Below are 16,599 nucleotides of genomic sequence, written 5' to 3'. Positions count from 1 at the left end.
ATTCAGCTGATGGATGGATGAACCTTGGACACAGTTGACTCATGTGGATTAGACTTAATCCTTATTAAAGCACTGAAATCTTGTTCTTAAACCTGGGTTTGCTATGCACAGTGTGTTATTATGACCACCATTGGACTCATAGTTTCAAACTGCTAAATCAACCAGGCAAGAGTCGGTGTGGATTTTAACACAGTGTTTTACTCAAGTGATTTTGCTGACTCCCCAACTCGATCGTCGCAGTTTGTTTCACCTCGATTCTCCTTTCTGGGCGCGTAATTGGCCATAACAAATGCCCTTCCTCCAGGGCGCGCCGCAATTAGATCCTGCAGCTTTGTGCCAGCCGCTCTTTCAGCTCATGTTGCTGTCAATGAGCTCCTTTTTTTTTTTTTTTTTTACTGCCTTTGGGTCATTGTGTGAATAGGTACAATTGTTTCACCAACAGTAATAAAAGCAGGATTAGTGAAGCTCTTAAGTTGGATTGATGATAACTACGCTCCTGAAGAGCTTCGGCTATTCCTCGGTGCAGCCTGCCGGAGCAGACATCTTCTGTAGTTATAATACTGCAATCAATGAGGCTGAACCTGTTATGCGGAGACTGAATGTTTGTCGTTCATGTGTGATGCGTGTCTTGTCTCCACAGTTTCATCCTGGTGTTTGGCTGTCTGGTTCTCTCGGTGTTCTCCACCATCCCAGCTCACCAGGAGTTCTCCGCGCACTGCCTGCTCATCCTGGTAGGACATGCAGACGGACCAACACGCACTCCCAGACAGACCGGCTCATTAAACCAACACAACCAGAGGCTGCATGCCTACTTAATAATGTAGAAAGGTATCATTAAAGGCAGATTATTAGCAATTAATGGGTTTGCCTAAGATAGAAGGTATAAGATTGAACCTTTCTGATGGTCTAATGGGTTGTTATTTTCAGAATAAGATGACGTCCAGAATTAAACCTTGACAGTACAGATATTTCTGTAAAACCAGGAAAATATAGTCTCGATTAACTATATTGTGGGTTTTTTTGTTGTTGTTGTTGTTTTTACTTTAAGGAGATGATTTCACAGTTCAGGCTGTAATTTGCCACATTTAGAGGTTTGCGTGAAGCGTATACACTGGATATAAGAAATGTTGTCTGTTATAGTGTCAAGCAGGATCAGAATAAATCACTTCACCTGAAATCGATCCACCTGAACAACATGAACTCAATGGGCAAACAAACTGTTCAGAGGGACAAAACGGAACTAAAACAAAATGGCTAGGATGACTTGAATATGGCTTTTCCATGAGCTCTGACAAATTAGGAGTATTTTTTATCTTTTGTTTGCATAGACTAACACCGAAGATGTCCAAGTCAAGACAGACCGCTACACAAAAACACAGACTGCTCCAACAAATCAAATGTTGATTCCACAAAGTAGCATTCAAGGACGTTACGTGCCTGATTTATTCTCCATCAGAGGAAGATTTCACTTTGTTTTTCCACTTAGATTTACCAGATATCATCAGAAGCGTGCAAACGTAGATCTACATCCTCTGTGGCTGCAGGAAATCACATTTGGTGCGAGTGTGAAACACTCGCTGAAACGGTGCTACGATTCTCTAAGTTTGCGTGTTTGTTAATGTTGCTCACAGCAGCAACAGACTGCTGACTTTGCACACCCAGGCCTAAAATGATGAAGCTCCACTGCCAGGTGAAATCCATATCACATTCAGCCAAATTAGCATAAGTGATTAAAAGAGTAATCCGTCTGCCAAACAAAAGCCATGAATCTGTAGCAGAGTTTAATTGAATGCATAAACTAAATTATATCACCTTCTGTCAATCAAATCTGGATTAATCCAGAATTACATTTTTTGAAACTTGAATAATCTTGGAACCATTTGATGAAATGCCACCGTTATTCTTGGGTGAAGTCAATCAAAAAGAAGTTTTAAAGATTTAAATCACATTTAATTCTTTAGAAACTATTTATAAACTCATATTTATGATGTATATTTGTTTGCAAGGAAGCTTTTTTTTTCAGATTTATTTCTTCTGGACTCCTTTTTTTCCTTTCTAAAGTTGTGTGTGTGTGTGTGTGTGTGTGTGTGTGTGTGTGTGTGGGGTGTGTGGGTGTGTGTGTGTGTGTGTGTGTGTGTGTGTGTGGTGTGTGTGTGTGTGTGTGTGTGTGTGTGTGTCCCGAAGGAATTTGTGATGATTGTAGTATTTGGCCTTGAGTACATCATCAGGATATGGAGCGCTGGCTGCTGCTGTCGATACCGAGGCTGGCAGGGTCGCCTCCGCTTTGCCAGGAAACCCTTCTGTGTCATAGGTGAGTCTCATAGGATGATAAATACAGAAAAGCACCAAAGATGCAGCTTGAAAATATTCATGTGACGCTGCGTTGAATCAGAATAGAGTTGCTCACAAACAGATTGTTAGAGTGCGAAGTTCTGCTGACTTTATTTGCAACTTTATCTGTTGTGCCGTATAAACCATTAATCAGAGTAGGCTTATGGTGTGAACAGCGTAATAGAAATAAAAACAGACTAACAAAAACATCTTGTCATGAATCAATAGCTGTTTTTAAAGGAGATAGATGTCTGCCTGGTTGGATGTAGAAACCAGGTGAGAATCCAGTTCCTGTTGCCTGTATGGTGCTTCCCATGACCTTTAATTTTCCCTGCTTTACTCCCCAGACATCATCGTACTCATCACCTCGGTTGCTGTGGTTTCAGCTGGTAGCCAGGGCAACGTCTTTGCCACCTCTGCACTGCGTAGCCTTCGCTTTCTTCAGATACTGCGCATGGTGCGCATGGACCGCAGGGGGGGGACCTGGAAGCTGCTGGGATCTGTAGTTTATGCACATAGCAAGGTGGGGTGTCGACGTCGCCCCTTTTTTCTTTCCTTTTGTTTTTTTTGGGGTTTTTTTGGCGTTTCCATCTCGCTTTGGGATGCGGTGGTTTGTTTGCACATCGGTGTTGAAATGTTCTTGTTGTTTCACTTGCAATAACCAGGAGCGATTTGTGCTGGTCTTTGCTTCTGCACGTTCTTGTACTCAGTCAGGGTTTGGCTTTCGAAACGTTTACATTGTTTCAAAGAGGAGAAAGGTGCAGCATTTATTAACGTAACAATATATATAAAAATGAATTAAGTGTTTAAATATTTAATGCATCGTCGGTGTAATCCGAATGAAGGATTGCTACACATGTAGGAAGTATTTACATTCCCCTCTTAAGTGCCAGCGCTGTATGTCTGCAAGTGTAATCGTTTTAAAAGTACATGATAGATCAATTTTATTAACGGGAAAAGACACGGAGCACGGAGCATAAACAGCCTCACATCAAGCATGCGAGTAAAAGTGATTTACAAAAAATCCCCTTGCAACTTACATTTCTACTACATTGTGCAGAGACTTTCAATGCACTCAGACTCCCAGGCTTTGTTGCTTTTTTTGTCAACACGGCCACCCTGATAGACTGAAATAGTCCAAAAGAAAGAGATCCAATTTTTACAATAATAACTCAATCAGCTGACTGCTGAATCAGCTGAATAATCAGCCCGTGTGTAAAATTTAATCTTAGTTCAAATCCAGGTTAGTGAAGGTCAGAGAGCCATGATTGGAAAAATTACTGAAAGACAAACCCATCATGAAGACAAGAGTCTGTATTATTTTTGTCTGGGCCAGGAACTATTTTTATTCAGAAGGAATACGGGACGATTATTTATCTTATGAATTATTGGATGGAAAAGGGTTTTATATTATATTATGCTCCTTTTCAGACTCACAGTCACCGAACAAGTGGTGAATTTACATGTATTTGTGCTTGTATATTTGGTAAGAAGGTATTTTTTTTACACATGGAAATATGAAAGTCTTGCTTTATTATTTTGTTTTGTTTGCGGACGAATTTAAAGCAGAATTATTTGCTAAACTCATTGATAATTGATTGTGAAACGATATATATATGTGTATATATAAATATATATGTGTGTATAGATACATATATATGTATATACATGACTTAATCATTTTGTTTAGGTTGAAGACTTATTTGGTGTCATATTTTGCATACCTCAGGATCACAGCCCGTGATGTCTATTTATTTTGTTTTTGCCAATTTATTTTCTAAAAATGAAAAAAAGAATCTCAATTACTTTTTTTATCCATTTGTAAACAAATAATGATCCTTCAGGGACTGTTTGCCACTTTCCTGTCAAAGCACAAAACGAAAGGTCTCGGTAAATGCCAGAGTGTGAACGGATATTTTTCTCTCTTAACCCTCGATTGTTCCAACGTCTGCTTGCAGGAGCTGGTGACTGCTTGGTACATTGGGTTCCTGGTGCTTATCTTCTCCTCTTTCTTGGTCTATCTTGTGGAGAAAGAGTTCAACAAGGAGTTTGACACGTACGCGGACGCTCTGTGGTGGGGCACGGTGAGGACACACATCAGACACTCGCACCGTCTCTTTGAATGTCACACTGTCCCAGAGACGCGTTTTTCAAACTCCGCAGGAGACCAAGGCTTACATTTCATAGAATTTTTACATCTGATATGACTGAGTTTGTCTCCTTTTAACTGATTAAGATACGCAAGAGCTGCTTTGTGGCGTTATGCAGTGTGTCATACGAAAGCCTTTTTCATCACTCTTTGACATTAAACCCAACCAGGTTCGGTTTAATTATTTCCATTTGCTTAATGTCAGAAGACGGGGACAAACTTTTCAGATAAATATTTATTGCTTTACTAAACTAGAAGTGTTAATATACTGGGATTATAGTGTTTTTAAGTCATTTGTAACAGCTAAGATGAGGATTTTGTAGCTTTGTGAATTTCCAATAAGTTAAGTCGCAGTATTTGAGGTAACTATGTAAGACGTCTTTGAATAGTTTTTAAGGCAACGCCTCAAATATAAGGAGCCTTCATGTGAAATCAATGAAAAATCAAGAAAATCTGGCAAGGTGTCAACAACAGAATTGCAGAAAATTATAAGTTAATTTCTTGAAGGCCTTATTATTAGATAAGCATAAAAATCATGTGAATGTCTGGAAAGAAGCCCCAGAAATTAAAGCATTGTGTAGCAAAATATGCATTGTTCAGATAATCCTGCAAGAACATGCCGGTGGAAAGGCCGGTCAGAGAGGAAGAAGCTGTTGCTCCAAAAGCAACATCATGGGATAAAAACCTTGCATTTTGGGGAAAAAAAATTTCCCAAAAAAGGTTTTGTGGTCACATGACGTCTTAAATAAAGAATATTATAAAGAAATGTTGAGGCAACATTTTGGGATATAAGGTAGTTGAACCAAATGAGGACAACAAAGTGAAAGGTCTCTTTCACCAAAGGTGTGCATGTACATTTCTAAATTTGAGGAAAGTGAGAACAAATCTCAGAAAAATCAGATTTTTCTGGCTATTCTGGTATTGATCAAATATGAATTATTTTTATTACTACTAACTGACTTGAAGGAGGAAAATCTGAGTTTTATTTATTGTATTTTGGTAAGAGGGGGAAAAAAATAATTTTAACAGAATTATGTAAACTTTCAGTTTCAAATATGAGAATTAAAATTGAAATTTTAAAATCCTCATATTAATTTTTAAACTTAACTTAGAGCCTTCAAATGCACAGAAGGCATTCTCTGCATTATTACAAAACTGACTTGGGTTTCTCTTGCCTATCTTTTTTAATATAATGTTTAAAAGACAATGAGGCACTTTAAAAAAAAGAAAAAAACAATCCTGTAATGCTGGGCTGCATTTTTTGACAGCAGTGCTACATTTCCATTTTCACTTCCACTGTGACCCTTATAACACCAGAAATCCAGAAACCACCACGAAGGTGTATTTCTTTCTTTTTCTTTTTTTTTTTTTGTCTGTAGTCACGCTTGGCTGGCCACACCGCACTGTTTCCTCCTATATCCTCTGAAAACGCGGAAGCAGACAAGACACAAACAAGAAATGGGCCGATCAATAAATTCAATCTTGTCCTGCTGCCAGGTGAAGTAGCCCTGAGAGGCTTCTGGCATCGACACTGAAGTTTGGCCACATAAAGCCTCAGAGATGTACGAGTCGGCACAAAAGCTATCAGAAGAGAAAACCGTGAGCCGGCGCTGCTGCGCAGACGGGTTCAGGAGTAGCTTTATGTCATTAATGTCTGAGGGGATGCTTGTCCTTCACGTTGATGGAGCGTCGCTCCAAATATGAATCTTAATGGCGTAGGAACATGTTTTTAAAAACATCTACATCCTCTATTCGATCTCTAATAGAGCGAGGTTCTGAAATGCTTCTGAGCTATGGGTTATAAAATTCAATAAAGCGTTTTCAAAGAGTTCTCATGTAGGTTAATCTGTGCAATACGACAGCTGAAGGGAAGTAATTTCACAGAAAGCAGTTTGAGGAAATTCTCGGAATAGGTATTTACTTTATAGTTTCTGACAGCAGCTGTTCATCCTCATATATATATATATATATATATATATATATATATATATAATATATATATATATATATATATATATAACATGTACTTGTTACTCCAGGTCAGGAATCGAACCCAGGACTTTCTTGCTGGAAGGCAACAGTGCTCCCAACTGCACCACTCTGAAAAACAATAATCAGAAAAAATAAAATAAAGGGCAACGAAGTATAATTCAAAGTTTTCAGAGCATAATAAACAATTCAGTTAATTGTAATATCATATTTTATCATGCTTTGACAATGTTTCTTTGCAATTAATGAAAGGATCTAAATAAAATAAAAACCAAACTAATGTAATGTAGTTTAAATACATAGTAAGATGTTTTATTTACTGGGTTAGGGGTGAAATGACCATGCATGGCTTTGAAAAGGGGCTGCAAGTTGGTGAAGGAATGAACTGACCCGGAGTCCATCCAGAGCGGTGTGTGTTTATGCAGGCGCAGCAGCAGGCAGAGTGGGTGACATGACACAGACGGGCCCTGGCAGCGCCACCGTCTTCCCCACTGGAAACATCGTTAGGACGAACAAGGCAGAGACTCTAAGCAGACATAAAATTTGATCAGCGAAACCACATGAGCATCTTTGGTGACGTTTAGATAGCTGAGCACCCAAAAATGGCTCTGATTGTTAAAAATTGTCACATATCATGCAAATAATGTGCTGGGAAAAAGGTTTTGTCAGGGACTCCTGGTGTGTGTTATTTGAAAAAGCTGTGATCAGTACCCTGAGGTCATGCTTGAAATCAGACCTCTTCATAATGCCACCTTATTCAAAGTTGTGCCTGGAAAAAACGGCAGGATTTTTTTTTTTTTTTTTTTTTTTTTTGCATATTCACTGCAAGTGCGAGAGCAAACAAAATAATGATTAAAATAAATGTCATGTTGTCCATATGTTCCCTGTCCATATTTCTTTCTTGGACTGATGTTTTTTGCCACATTAAGCTCTTTTGTTTTTGCGCAATGCTGTAACTAAATAAACGGCAGAATCCTACTGAGATGAAAGTCAACCTTTTAACCAGACTGAACAAATATCTAGTAGAATTTAACTCTTTCTTTAGAGATTCAAAACTAAGTTGGAAGTTTTGTATGTCATCTGACATTTCAATAAGTATTTTTTTCCTGTGGTCACTGTTACAAAACTGACTTGGGTTTCTCTTGCCTATCTTTTTTAATATAATGTTTATAGCAACTCTAACTGCTGAGGTCACGACCTGATAAAACGAACAGAGATAAACCCTAAGAATGCAGAGGAAAAGGGTTTCTCTGCAATTTTTGTCAAGTTTTTCGAATTTGAAATCTGTGTTTCAGAGCAAACACACCTGACGATGTAACTTTGACCTTTCAGATCACCTTAACAACAATCGGCTATGGCGACAAGACGCCCCAAACCTGGACCGGCCGGTTACTGTCAGCCGGTTTTGCTCTGCTTGGGATCTCGTTCTTTGCTCTGCCAGCTGTGAGTGAACAAACTTCAGGAGATAATGCTTTGTCATTTTTATATCTTTTTTTTTTTTTTTTTACATTTCCTGTTGATGTGGTGTGGATGTTTGCCTGGCAGGGCATCCTGGGGTCAGGTTTTGCCCTGAAGGTGCAGGAGCAGCATCGCCAGAAGCACTTTGAAAAAAGAAGGAATCCAGCTGCCAGCCTCATCCAGGTATGAATGCACACAGTAACCAAAGACGTTTCTCATCCACCGGATTCTTCACTTCCCAGCAGCTCTTTTAGCGTTGGAGGTCCGGCATAAACACAGACGTCTCTCTTTCGTGTCATCCGGAAAACTCCACTTGTCTGTTTCGACTGCCTTGGCTTTTCTCTGTCTTTGTGTTGTGTTTGTTCACGTCGGGACGGCCGCGTCCACTGCAGGGAAACGTAGCGGCGTCTAATTAAGCGCTTGCTCTCTGTGAGCCTCTCTCCATGTCTTCTGGCCTTCTTCAGGACGTCAGCGTATCCACGTCAGTCGTATGGAGCGTGAGGCTGAGGCGCGCTGTCGTGTCTCGGGGAAACGATGCGGGGATTTATGAGCCGTTTCCATGGCGATCATTCCCCCAGGCAGACGCTCTCCTACATTGTCTGTCACTCATTGTTAGAAACAGGAGCATTGCTTTCCGATGGGGGGGGGGGAATGCATCGGCTGTGGGGTGTCGGCAGAAAGCAGCAGCCTTTCTCTGTTTCAGTGTTTGTTTGTTTTCTACATCTGAATTTTTGTTAGTGTGTCTGACATTATCTGTATGTCCTGTCATTCCTCCTTTCTTTTGTAGAGCACGTTTGCCTCGCTTTTGAAGCGATCTGTCTGGTAAAGTTGCTGGAAATCTGAACGGCTAAGCTGTTCCTTTCTTTTCAGTGCAGTTGTTCACGATGCTCAGCACCGTCAAAGGATAACAACATGCATCCAAGACCAAGAATACTTGTTTGCAAATCTGGAAACAAGTATTAGCCTTATGGTTTGGATCACTGTCGTACTGAAAGAGCCAGTGAAACAGGGGCAGAGCTAGAGGTGGGGGCCATGGCCGCGTTGGCCACCACTGGAACCTGAGTGGACATCCCAGGTGCCTCCCAAAGTTTGAAAAGAAAAACACATCCAAGTATTTATCAGTATTCCCCCCACTGAATAAATGCACTTCATGTAATTAAATCGCACTATGGCAATGTTCAGATTTTTCACATGTCTTTACCAAAACGGTCCACAAGAATAACTGACTAATTTCCATCCAAACTGGACAGCTGTTTGTTTGTCTTACAAGCTCTGTCCGGCTGCTTGACGTTTTGCTAAGCGCTTCATATTTTCTTCAACAGGTACCCGTCAGAAGGAAACGTGGAAGCCGTTAAATGTGCCGATGACAATGTGACTGTGTCTGTGCACTCCACCATTTCACACATCTCTCCCACCTTTCAATAACTGTTGGTTCTGTGTTGTTGCTGTCGCAGTCGTCTGCATGCAGGGCAGGAAATTACCACTGGTTTCAGGGCGCAGCAGTCGATCCATTCTTAAAAACGAACCGCTGCTGCGCCACCTCTGCTTCCTTTAAAATTTCAGAGCAAAATCTCCAGCGTCATTTCAAATTGGCTCCGTCTTTGGTAGGACTCCAGTGTTAATTTCAAACACGCCTGTCAAAAAATGTGTTGACACCAATCTTGTAACCTTACTTGGCACCAATAAGGAGGTTAACTGATCTTTAAGTAAAAAGTTAAATCTCAATTTGATTTGAAAAACAAACAAACAAAAAAAAAAACAATTTAAACGTGGTGAAGGATTATGCTCATTTCTACAAAACCAGCAAGTGTTACATCAGAAGCTTATTCAAATTTATGCCTGTTGAGTCAAACATTTTCCTCAAGGAGCAGATACAAATTGTAGCCTTTGATTATTTTTGTTTTTGGCGGAAATGCTTTTCTTTTCAGCTGATTTTCTTTATGAGATCTGTAAGATTTATGCAAGAAATTACATAAGTCTTTAACTGGAAACTCAAAAATCCCATCCTTTTTCAGTCAACGAATACACCACGCCTCAAAAGCAACAGACTGCGCTAAAAATAACAGTCTTTGGTGTGGAAGTTGTTCCTGAGGGAAGTAAACCCAAAGCTTATGATTCTCAATATCAGCGAGGTGTTTTCATCTTTCGAGCTTTTAACCGTTGCATATTGTGGAGTGTAATGGGTTAATGTAATAACCTGGCTTGAGAGACTAAATAGATCAGCCATCTACACTTGCTGACTTTAATTGTGCTGATCCTTAACAAAAGAGGATGCCAGACTGTTTAAAATATGAATTTCAGAATCGCTTTGTCTTTGTTTAACCTTAGCAAAGACATATTTTTCATTGAGTAAAATTCATAGTGGGAACTTTAGAACAACACGAGAGTTTTCCTGCTGCAGTTTCAAGAACTGAGAGCTTTTCCGTTTGATTCCGTGCTAATTACTGTGAGCAAAACCAGCCAATAGCACATTTTCCCAAACTTTAGACATTCATGTGCAGAAAGAACATGTTTGAAATTGCATGTTTTTCTACCATTAAAACTTAAAACCTCATTTGTGTGAACATAAGTGCAGGTTTGCATGAAAGAAACGTTGCAGCAGGCTGATCATGAAATTCATGATGCTCCTGTGAAGCTTACAGAAGCATCAAAGACGTTCATTCAACTGCTGATAAATTCAAAACAAAGTCTTCTGAGAGCATCCTGTTTTATCTGCAGTTGTAGAGCGAAAGTATGTGGGATTTTTCAAAACTGACTCGTGTTATGAAATGTGGAAAAGAAATGTAGGTTTTACTGAAAATTGATTCATTTCAATCACTGGCTAATTGATTGGTAAATCATCAGTTTATGGTAACTCTGTAAAGCAAACTGTGCACACTGAAGTATTTTCTCTCACCGCTGTTGCAGCATCTGGTTTGTGCTCCAATTGGCTTCAAATTTGACCGAACGTAAACTCTGAAATGCTGACGGCGCAGAAGAAGGAGGCGAGGGGATCGGTTTCTGTTCGGCTTGTCAAATCAGCGAAGCTCCTTGTTTTGAAAACTTCTTAAATGTTTCGGACCTCCCGTTTGCTGCCAGCAGGTTACAATCCCTCTGTGTCAAATGTTTGCATTAATTTCCGTTCCTTCCCCTCACTGTGTTTGTGGGAGTTTTTTTTGCCCTAATGTGTGGTGTTTTTCTGTGTGTTCCACATGAATGTGTGTGTCCTGTCCATCTCTGACCCCTCCCCTGGCCCCCACTCAGGCAGCTTGGCGTCTGTACTCCACCGACGGCGCTCGTCCCTACCTCAGAGCCACTTGGCATCACTACCAAAGCGCGCTCCCCCCCCTCAGGCATGTATCCCCTTCACCAGCACCACCATCACCGCCCCACCTACCCTCCAGTACCCCACAACACTGCATCAGCACTACCAAAAAACAAACAAAAAAAAAAAAACTAACAGATTTTCTTTTTTTTTTCCCCCTCTCGTTTTGTCCCCTCCCCATCATCATTATTCTCTCATGTCATTCCCAACTTATGCAATCCCACCCGTTTTTATTTTCCTCCCCACATTCCATTGATCGTTTCTTTTACGATTATTTATCCTGTCGACTTTGCACGTAGTGTGTCTGGCGTAGTTATGCTGCTGATGAGAACTCGGTTTCTATTGCTACCTGGACGCCTCATTTGAAGGCGTTGCATACCTGCAGCCCCGCCAAGTAGGTAACAACTTACAGACTTACAAACATGGCCGCTGCTGTTTAGCGCCCTTTCCATTGTTTCCTGCTCCTCAACTGATGTCTGATGTCTGCTGATGTTGTTTCTGCTCTCCGTTGACTGCTTGTTTATAAAACCGTTCTAATCATTTCTGCATCTTTTAACATTTTCCTCCTAAATCGGGCTTGTTTTGCTTGGCATGTACAACTTGCAACATTCCTTTAACTTTGAAGCTAATCAGAGACCCGCTGGGGCATCAGGTTTTCTGCTGATACTTTTGATTTCAACGGTCAACACCTATTTTAAAAGGTGTTTTTTAAATAAGATGGCCACGAATTTAGGTAATCTAGGATTTTCCAAAATATATTTATTTAGACCAAGACAAACTAGTGCATTGTACAAACGTAGAAGGATTCACGTGCGCTGCTTTTATTTTGCTTTAAAAGTCTGAAATGTGTGGCATGCATTTCTCTTAAGCCTCAAAGTTTGAAACCATCATCTGAAAATGGACAAAGGATGACAACACTGAAAGTCTTCAACAAACTAAAAGAAGATAATATATCAGAGAAGCAGTCAAGAGGTTCTTCCAGAATGAACCACTGCATTAAAATATGTCAGAATCCAAATTTAGTACAAAATGCAGCAAAAAGTGTCTCTGCAAACTGTTCGACATGAACACGTGCCACACTTTTTGTATTTTATCCATTCATACAAATTCCTGTGAACAACCAGCTCTTTGAATTTGGTGCATCACTTAAGATCCCAATGAAAACTTAGAATTTATTTGCAACAAAGCAAAATCTGCAAAAATTCCTTAGGCGTGAATACATTTGCAAAGTAGCAACACACTGATATTCAGAGTTTAATCGAACTTACATGCTCAGTCAATGATTGGCTTAATGTTTCACAAACACACAGATTATACATAGCAAGAAAAAACTTATATAATGAATCATTTCAGTGGTTTGTGCAGTGGCACCCCACAGGGATGGGATCAGGGGGCCCATGGCCCCTTCTTGAAAAATGTTGGCCTCTCACTGAGAATTATATTCAGGTCATTGAAAGGCATACAGACTCATCTTCAATCAAGAGACAAATATAAAATCCTCCAGAATAAATTATTAAATTAAAAATGATAGAAAAAGATGTAAAAATAAATAAATATAAATTTTTTTTTTTGTTGTTGTGCTTCCCTTAAATTCTTACTGGCCTGCTCTGGCAACCCCTATGACAGTATTGCGGGGCCGTCACAGGGTTCGTGGGTTTTCTCTGAGCTGATGCTGAGCTTTTCTGTGCATGGCGACAACTTGCATGTGCTTTGATGAAAGCTGGTTGTGAAGTTGATTTGGCTGGATGCCTTCCCTAACCATTGACGGAAATGTCCATACGATTTTATTCTGCTTGAAAACTGACTTCTCTCCCTTTGTCTCCTCCTCTGTGTCCCACTAACCACTGAAGGAAAGAGCAGGGCGAGACTGCCTACAGGTTTGTATGACTCGCAGTTCGTACGCATGAAACCACACAGACTGTGAACATGCAGTAAAACTCAGATTAGTGCTGATGCCATGTTGTAATTTTTTATGCACTTTCATCTGGTTTTCTGGGCTCTTTGCGTATTTGTTGACATGTTCATCTCCCATTTTGAAGTGTATGCTATGACTCACATATATTTATTAGCCTGTTGACATTTGCTATTGTGAAAATTAGCATTTGAACCTTTGCTGATTTTGAAAGTTAGCAAAGTGTTATAACAGATACATTCATGCTACATAGAATATCAATGGAAAATAATGAAAAAAATGATATAAATAGAGATTTACTAGTCAACATCAACCTGACAGTTGTGATATTGACTTATTCTAATTTCACTGCAAGAACTGTGACACAAAGTCTAAAAACAGATGTTAAAATGTTTTATTTGTTTCCTATTGTGAGCAACCACTAAGTTACGAACAGAACATTTTACTTATTGAAAGAAAAGACACAAGTTGACATCTTAGTGTGGCTGGAATTACGGGGCAGATTTAGAAACATAAAGATAATTTCTCTAATTTTGACATTTCCTGCTAACATTTCAGGAAACCAGCATATTCCGCGGCAGACAAGTTGAACGCTCTCACGGATAACACACAACAAGCTCAGTCTGTTATACAAGGAATCCCTGTTATTTGCTGAAAGTCTGGCTCTCTCTTGCTCTCTTGCAGCCTCCATGAATCACAGTTATCTCTCGACACGCTACGAGAAAAATAGCTTCCTCACACATCGCTGGTATTAAAATCTGCTGAATTTGGGTTTTTTGTTAGGAAGAACTTCCAACCTGGAGAGTGTTGTTGTAGTTGGGCGTTCACCAATCACAGAATGATCCCATGTTCAAGATTCCACTTGAACTGGTTGACTTAAACATAAAATCAACCAGTTATGTTATTAGGCGTTTTCTCTGTGCAACGTTAGATAATACTGTTGCTTCGATGAATGGGAGGGGAAAAAAAGTTTGAAAAAGCCACACTGTGGTGTTAGAACACACAAAGTAAAAAGCCCAAATAAGCAGGTTTATTTTGATGAAGGTTCATCAAAGACGTTAAGATCTCTCTTTTTAATTCTGTGCATGGTAAAGCTGGTTTCTGTCTCCGTCCAGCTCCTACATACAATATATTCCACTACATACTGTTGAACATACACCAAGAAAAAAACAAAATAGTATTTTGAGCCACTTGCAATATTGCAGATAAAGTGCAAGGTGCTGTAGAGCAATATTGTGTGAAGATGTAGTATGCTTCTATCCTGTGACAAAATTTTCATGTTGAACTTTACCTTTTCCAAGTTAAATCTTTCTCGCCTGTTCTCTTCCCTGACTTGACCCTTCATCCCTACAAGGTTGATTGTTGTCCCTGATGCGCGAGTGTGTGAGCATTTCTCATCTTGTACACTGTACTATTTGTTTATCCAAGAAATATTTTACAAGAACCCGCCGCCCCAAAAGAAGACATGTTGTTTAGAGTTAGGCACCAGGTTCAGGATTAAAGCATGAACTGAGTTTAGAGCTGGTAATGCTTAGGGTTAGTGTCAGGGTTAGGCTGTAGAAATAAATGGAAGTCAATGCAAAGTCCTTATGAAGATAGAAAGACGTAATCTGTGTGTGTGTGTGTGCGTGTGTTTATGTGTTCGCTCCCTTATTCTTTATCACATGCCTTCAAAGACAGAAGTCTGTACCATGTCTGTACCATTACACACTTTTTCCATTGAGATGGTATTTATATAACTCATCAAACACAAAGTCTAGCGTCGACTGACTAAAGCTGAAGACAGGGGGAGGGAATCGTAATAAAGGGGATTCAAGAACAAGAGGAGTTTACAAAAAAACAGAAAAAGATTTGTGAGTTTAATTACGCTAGTATAGTTTTTACAGAGCAGCGTCTCTTTGTCAACATTTGGAGGGCTCATGTTGAGCCAGCAGCTTCATATGCATTTAAACTGGAAACCGCCACACTCCTATGTAAGTCAAAAAGAATCCGTTTGCGCTCTCTGCCAAACGCACAAACAAACATACGTCTCATTCTTCAACAAAGTAGGACTTAATTAGGCTTTGTCGCTTCCACAACAGCTATTCCCCAGAAATCCTTCTGCCTCAACGACTTAACATAATTATGTTTTCCTTTGTTCGAAACTTTCTGCCACAGCCAAGTCCAATTTGCACTTGTTAAATCATAATTACCCGCACTTTTATGACACTCTTTTCTTTTCTCCACGCTGCCCTGTTTTACCGAGGGAATACGTAAAGCCTTGGCGTTATTAGCGGTTTTACAGACTGTCGACTCTCGGCAGCTCGACAGCGGTAGGTGCCGTGGTAAACGGCCTGTGATGTTCGTTTAGCAGACTTGTAAACACCAGCAGTTGTAAACGCTCGGCGCACCGCAAAGTGCTGCAGCGGATATCAAGCTGTGTGTAAGTGAGTTGTATTTTGGCAGCGTGAGATGAAGGATAACGGAGTTTACTCTTTGGGTTATGAGCGTAGACAGGTGGGGTATGTTGAGCTCGCTTGCCTTTTGTGGCGCACTTAAGTTTAATTCAGCCCCTATGATGTGGAAAATCAAGAAAATAAAAACACTGACCAATAAACAATTCGTGAAATTAACTTGCCTCTTTGGTTGCTTTCAATCTGGATGCTATCTGTAAATGCTTAAAGCTACAGCGGACGATCTGGTTTGTTATGTCAAAGTCCTGAAGTTTTGGAGCTTTTTGTTTGGCAGCGTGGCTCGGATAGCAGCTTTCAATCCAAGCTAAGCAAACAAGGCTATCAAACATGTCACATTTAATCTAAAACCGGCCAAACTGAACATGAACACAACACATTCTTCAGCCCTTTGTTTGACAGACAAATGGTGAGAAATTTGTTCAAACCGCAGTGCCTTCCAAAAGTATCCGTACTCCTTGATTTTTTTACATTTTTATTTTCTTTCTTTTTCCATGTTCTGTCACGACACAATCCCAAACGTTGATTTATTTCATTGGAATGTTAATGCGACAGACCGACGCAAAAGGAGTACGTCACGGAGGAGTCAAATTAGTGAGATGGATGGTTTTTAAGATTGTTTTACTAATAAAGAAATGTGCTGTGTCGGATTTCTATTCAGCCTCCCCGAGTCAGCATTTTGCTAACCCAACTTCGCCTGATTGTAGCTGCATCTCTTTTGGAGGACGTCTCATGACCTTTGGACTTTGATCAAGCCATTCCAAGTTAGCTCCAGGTGTAATTGTGGATGCAGGATTCTTGACTGTAGCCAGGTCTTCAGCTCCGTTCGCCCTCCCTTTAATTTGAAAGAGTTTCTCTGAAATTCGGATCATTCTGAGCCATCCTGTGACATGAAAGAAAAATGATCCTAAACCTTTGGGTGAGAAAATAGATTCAGTGTCAGGAAAATACTCCATCCATGTGTTTCATCCCAACTTGAGAGGTTCTTGAGCTCAGGTGGGTATGC

General features: G+C 40.0%; 1 protein-coding gene across 5 annotated transcripts in view; it reads left to right on the top strand.

The window, feature by feature from the left end:
* Positions 1 to 16,599, top strand: part of kcnq5a (potassium voltage-gated channel, KQT-like subfamily, member 5a) — a 94,136-nt gene that overhangs the window by 61,495 nt on the left and 16,042 nt on the right. For all 5 annotated transcript variants that reach the window (XM_055029846.1, XM_055029843.1, XM_055029845.1 and 2 more), the window contains exons 2-9: positions 641 to 731; positions 2,185 to 2,311; positions 2,679 to 2,854; positions 4,290 to 4,415; positions 7,802 to 7,912; positions 8,015 to 8,110; positions 11,531 to 11,625; positions 13,082 to 13,108. In XM_055029846.1, coding sequence (XP_054885821.1) covers positions 641 to 731; positions 2,185 to 2,311; positions 2,679 to 2,854; positions 4,290 to 4,415; positions 7,802 to 7,912; positions 8,015 to 8,110; positions 11,531 to 11,625; positions 13,082 to 13,108 — 849 coding nt within the window. The remainder of the gene's footprint in view (positions 1 to 640; positions 732 to 2,184; positions 2,312 to 2,678; positions 2,855 to 4,289; positions 4,416 to 7,801; positions 7,913 to 8,014; positions 8,111 to 11,530; positions 11,626 to 13,081; positions 13,109 to 16,599) is intronic.

Source organism: Poeciliopsis prolifica, unplaced genomic scaffold, assembly GCF_027474105.1.
Source record: "Poeciliopsis prolifica strain line A6 unplaced genomic scaffold, Auburn_PproV2 SCAFFOLD005, whole genome shotgun sequence".
In the NCBI taxonomy this organism is placed as follows: domain Eukaryota; kingdom Metazoa; phylum Chordata; class Actinopteri; order Cyprinodontiformes; family Poeciliidae; genus Poeciliopsis; species Poeciliopsis prolifica.
Note: the sequence above shows the minus strand (reverse complement) of the source record. Positions and strands in the feature narration are given on the sequence as shown.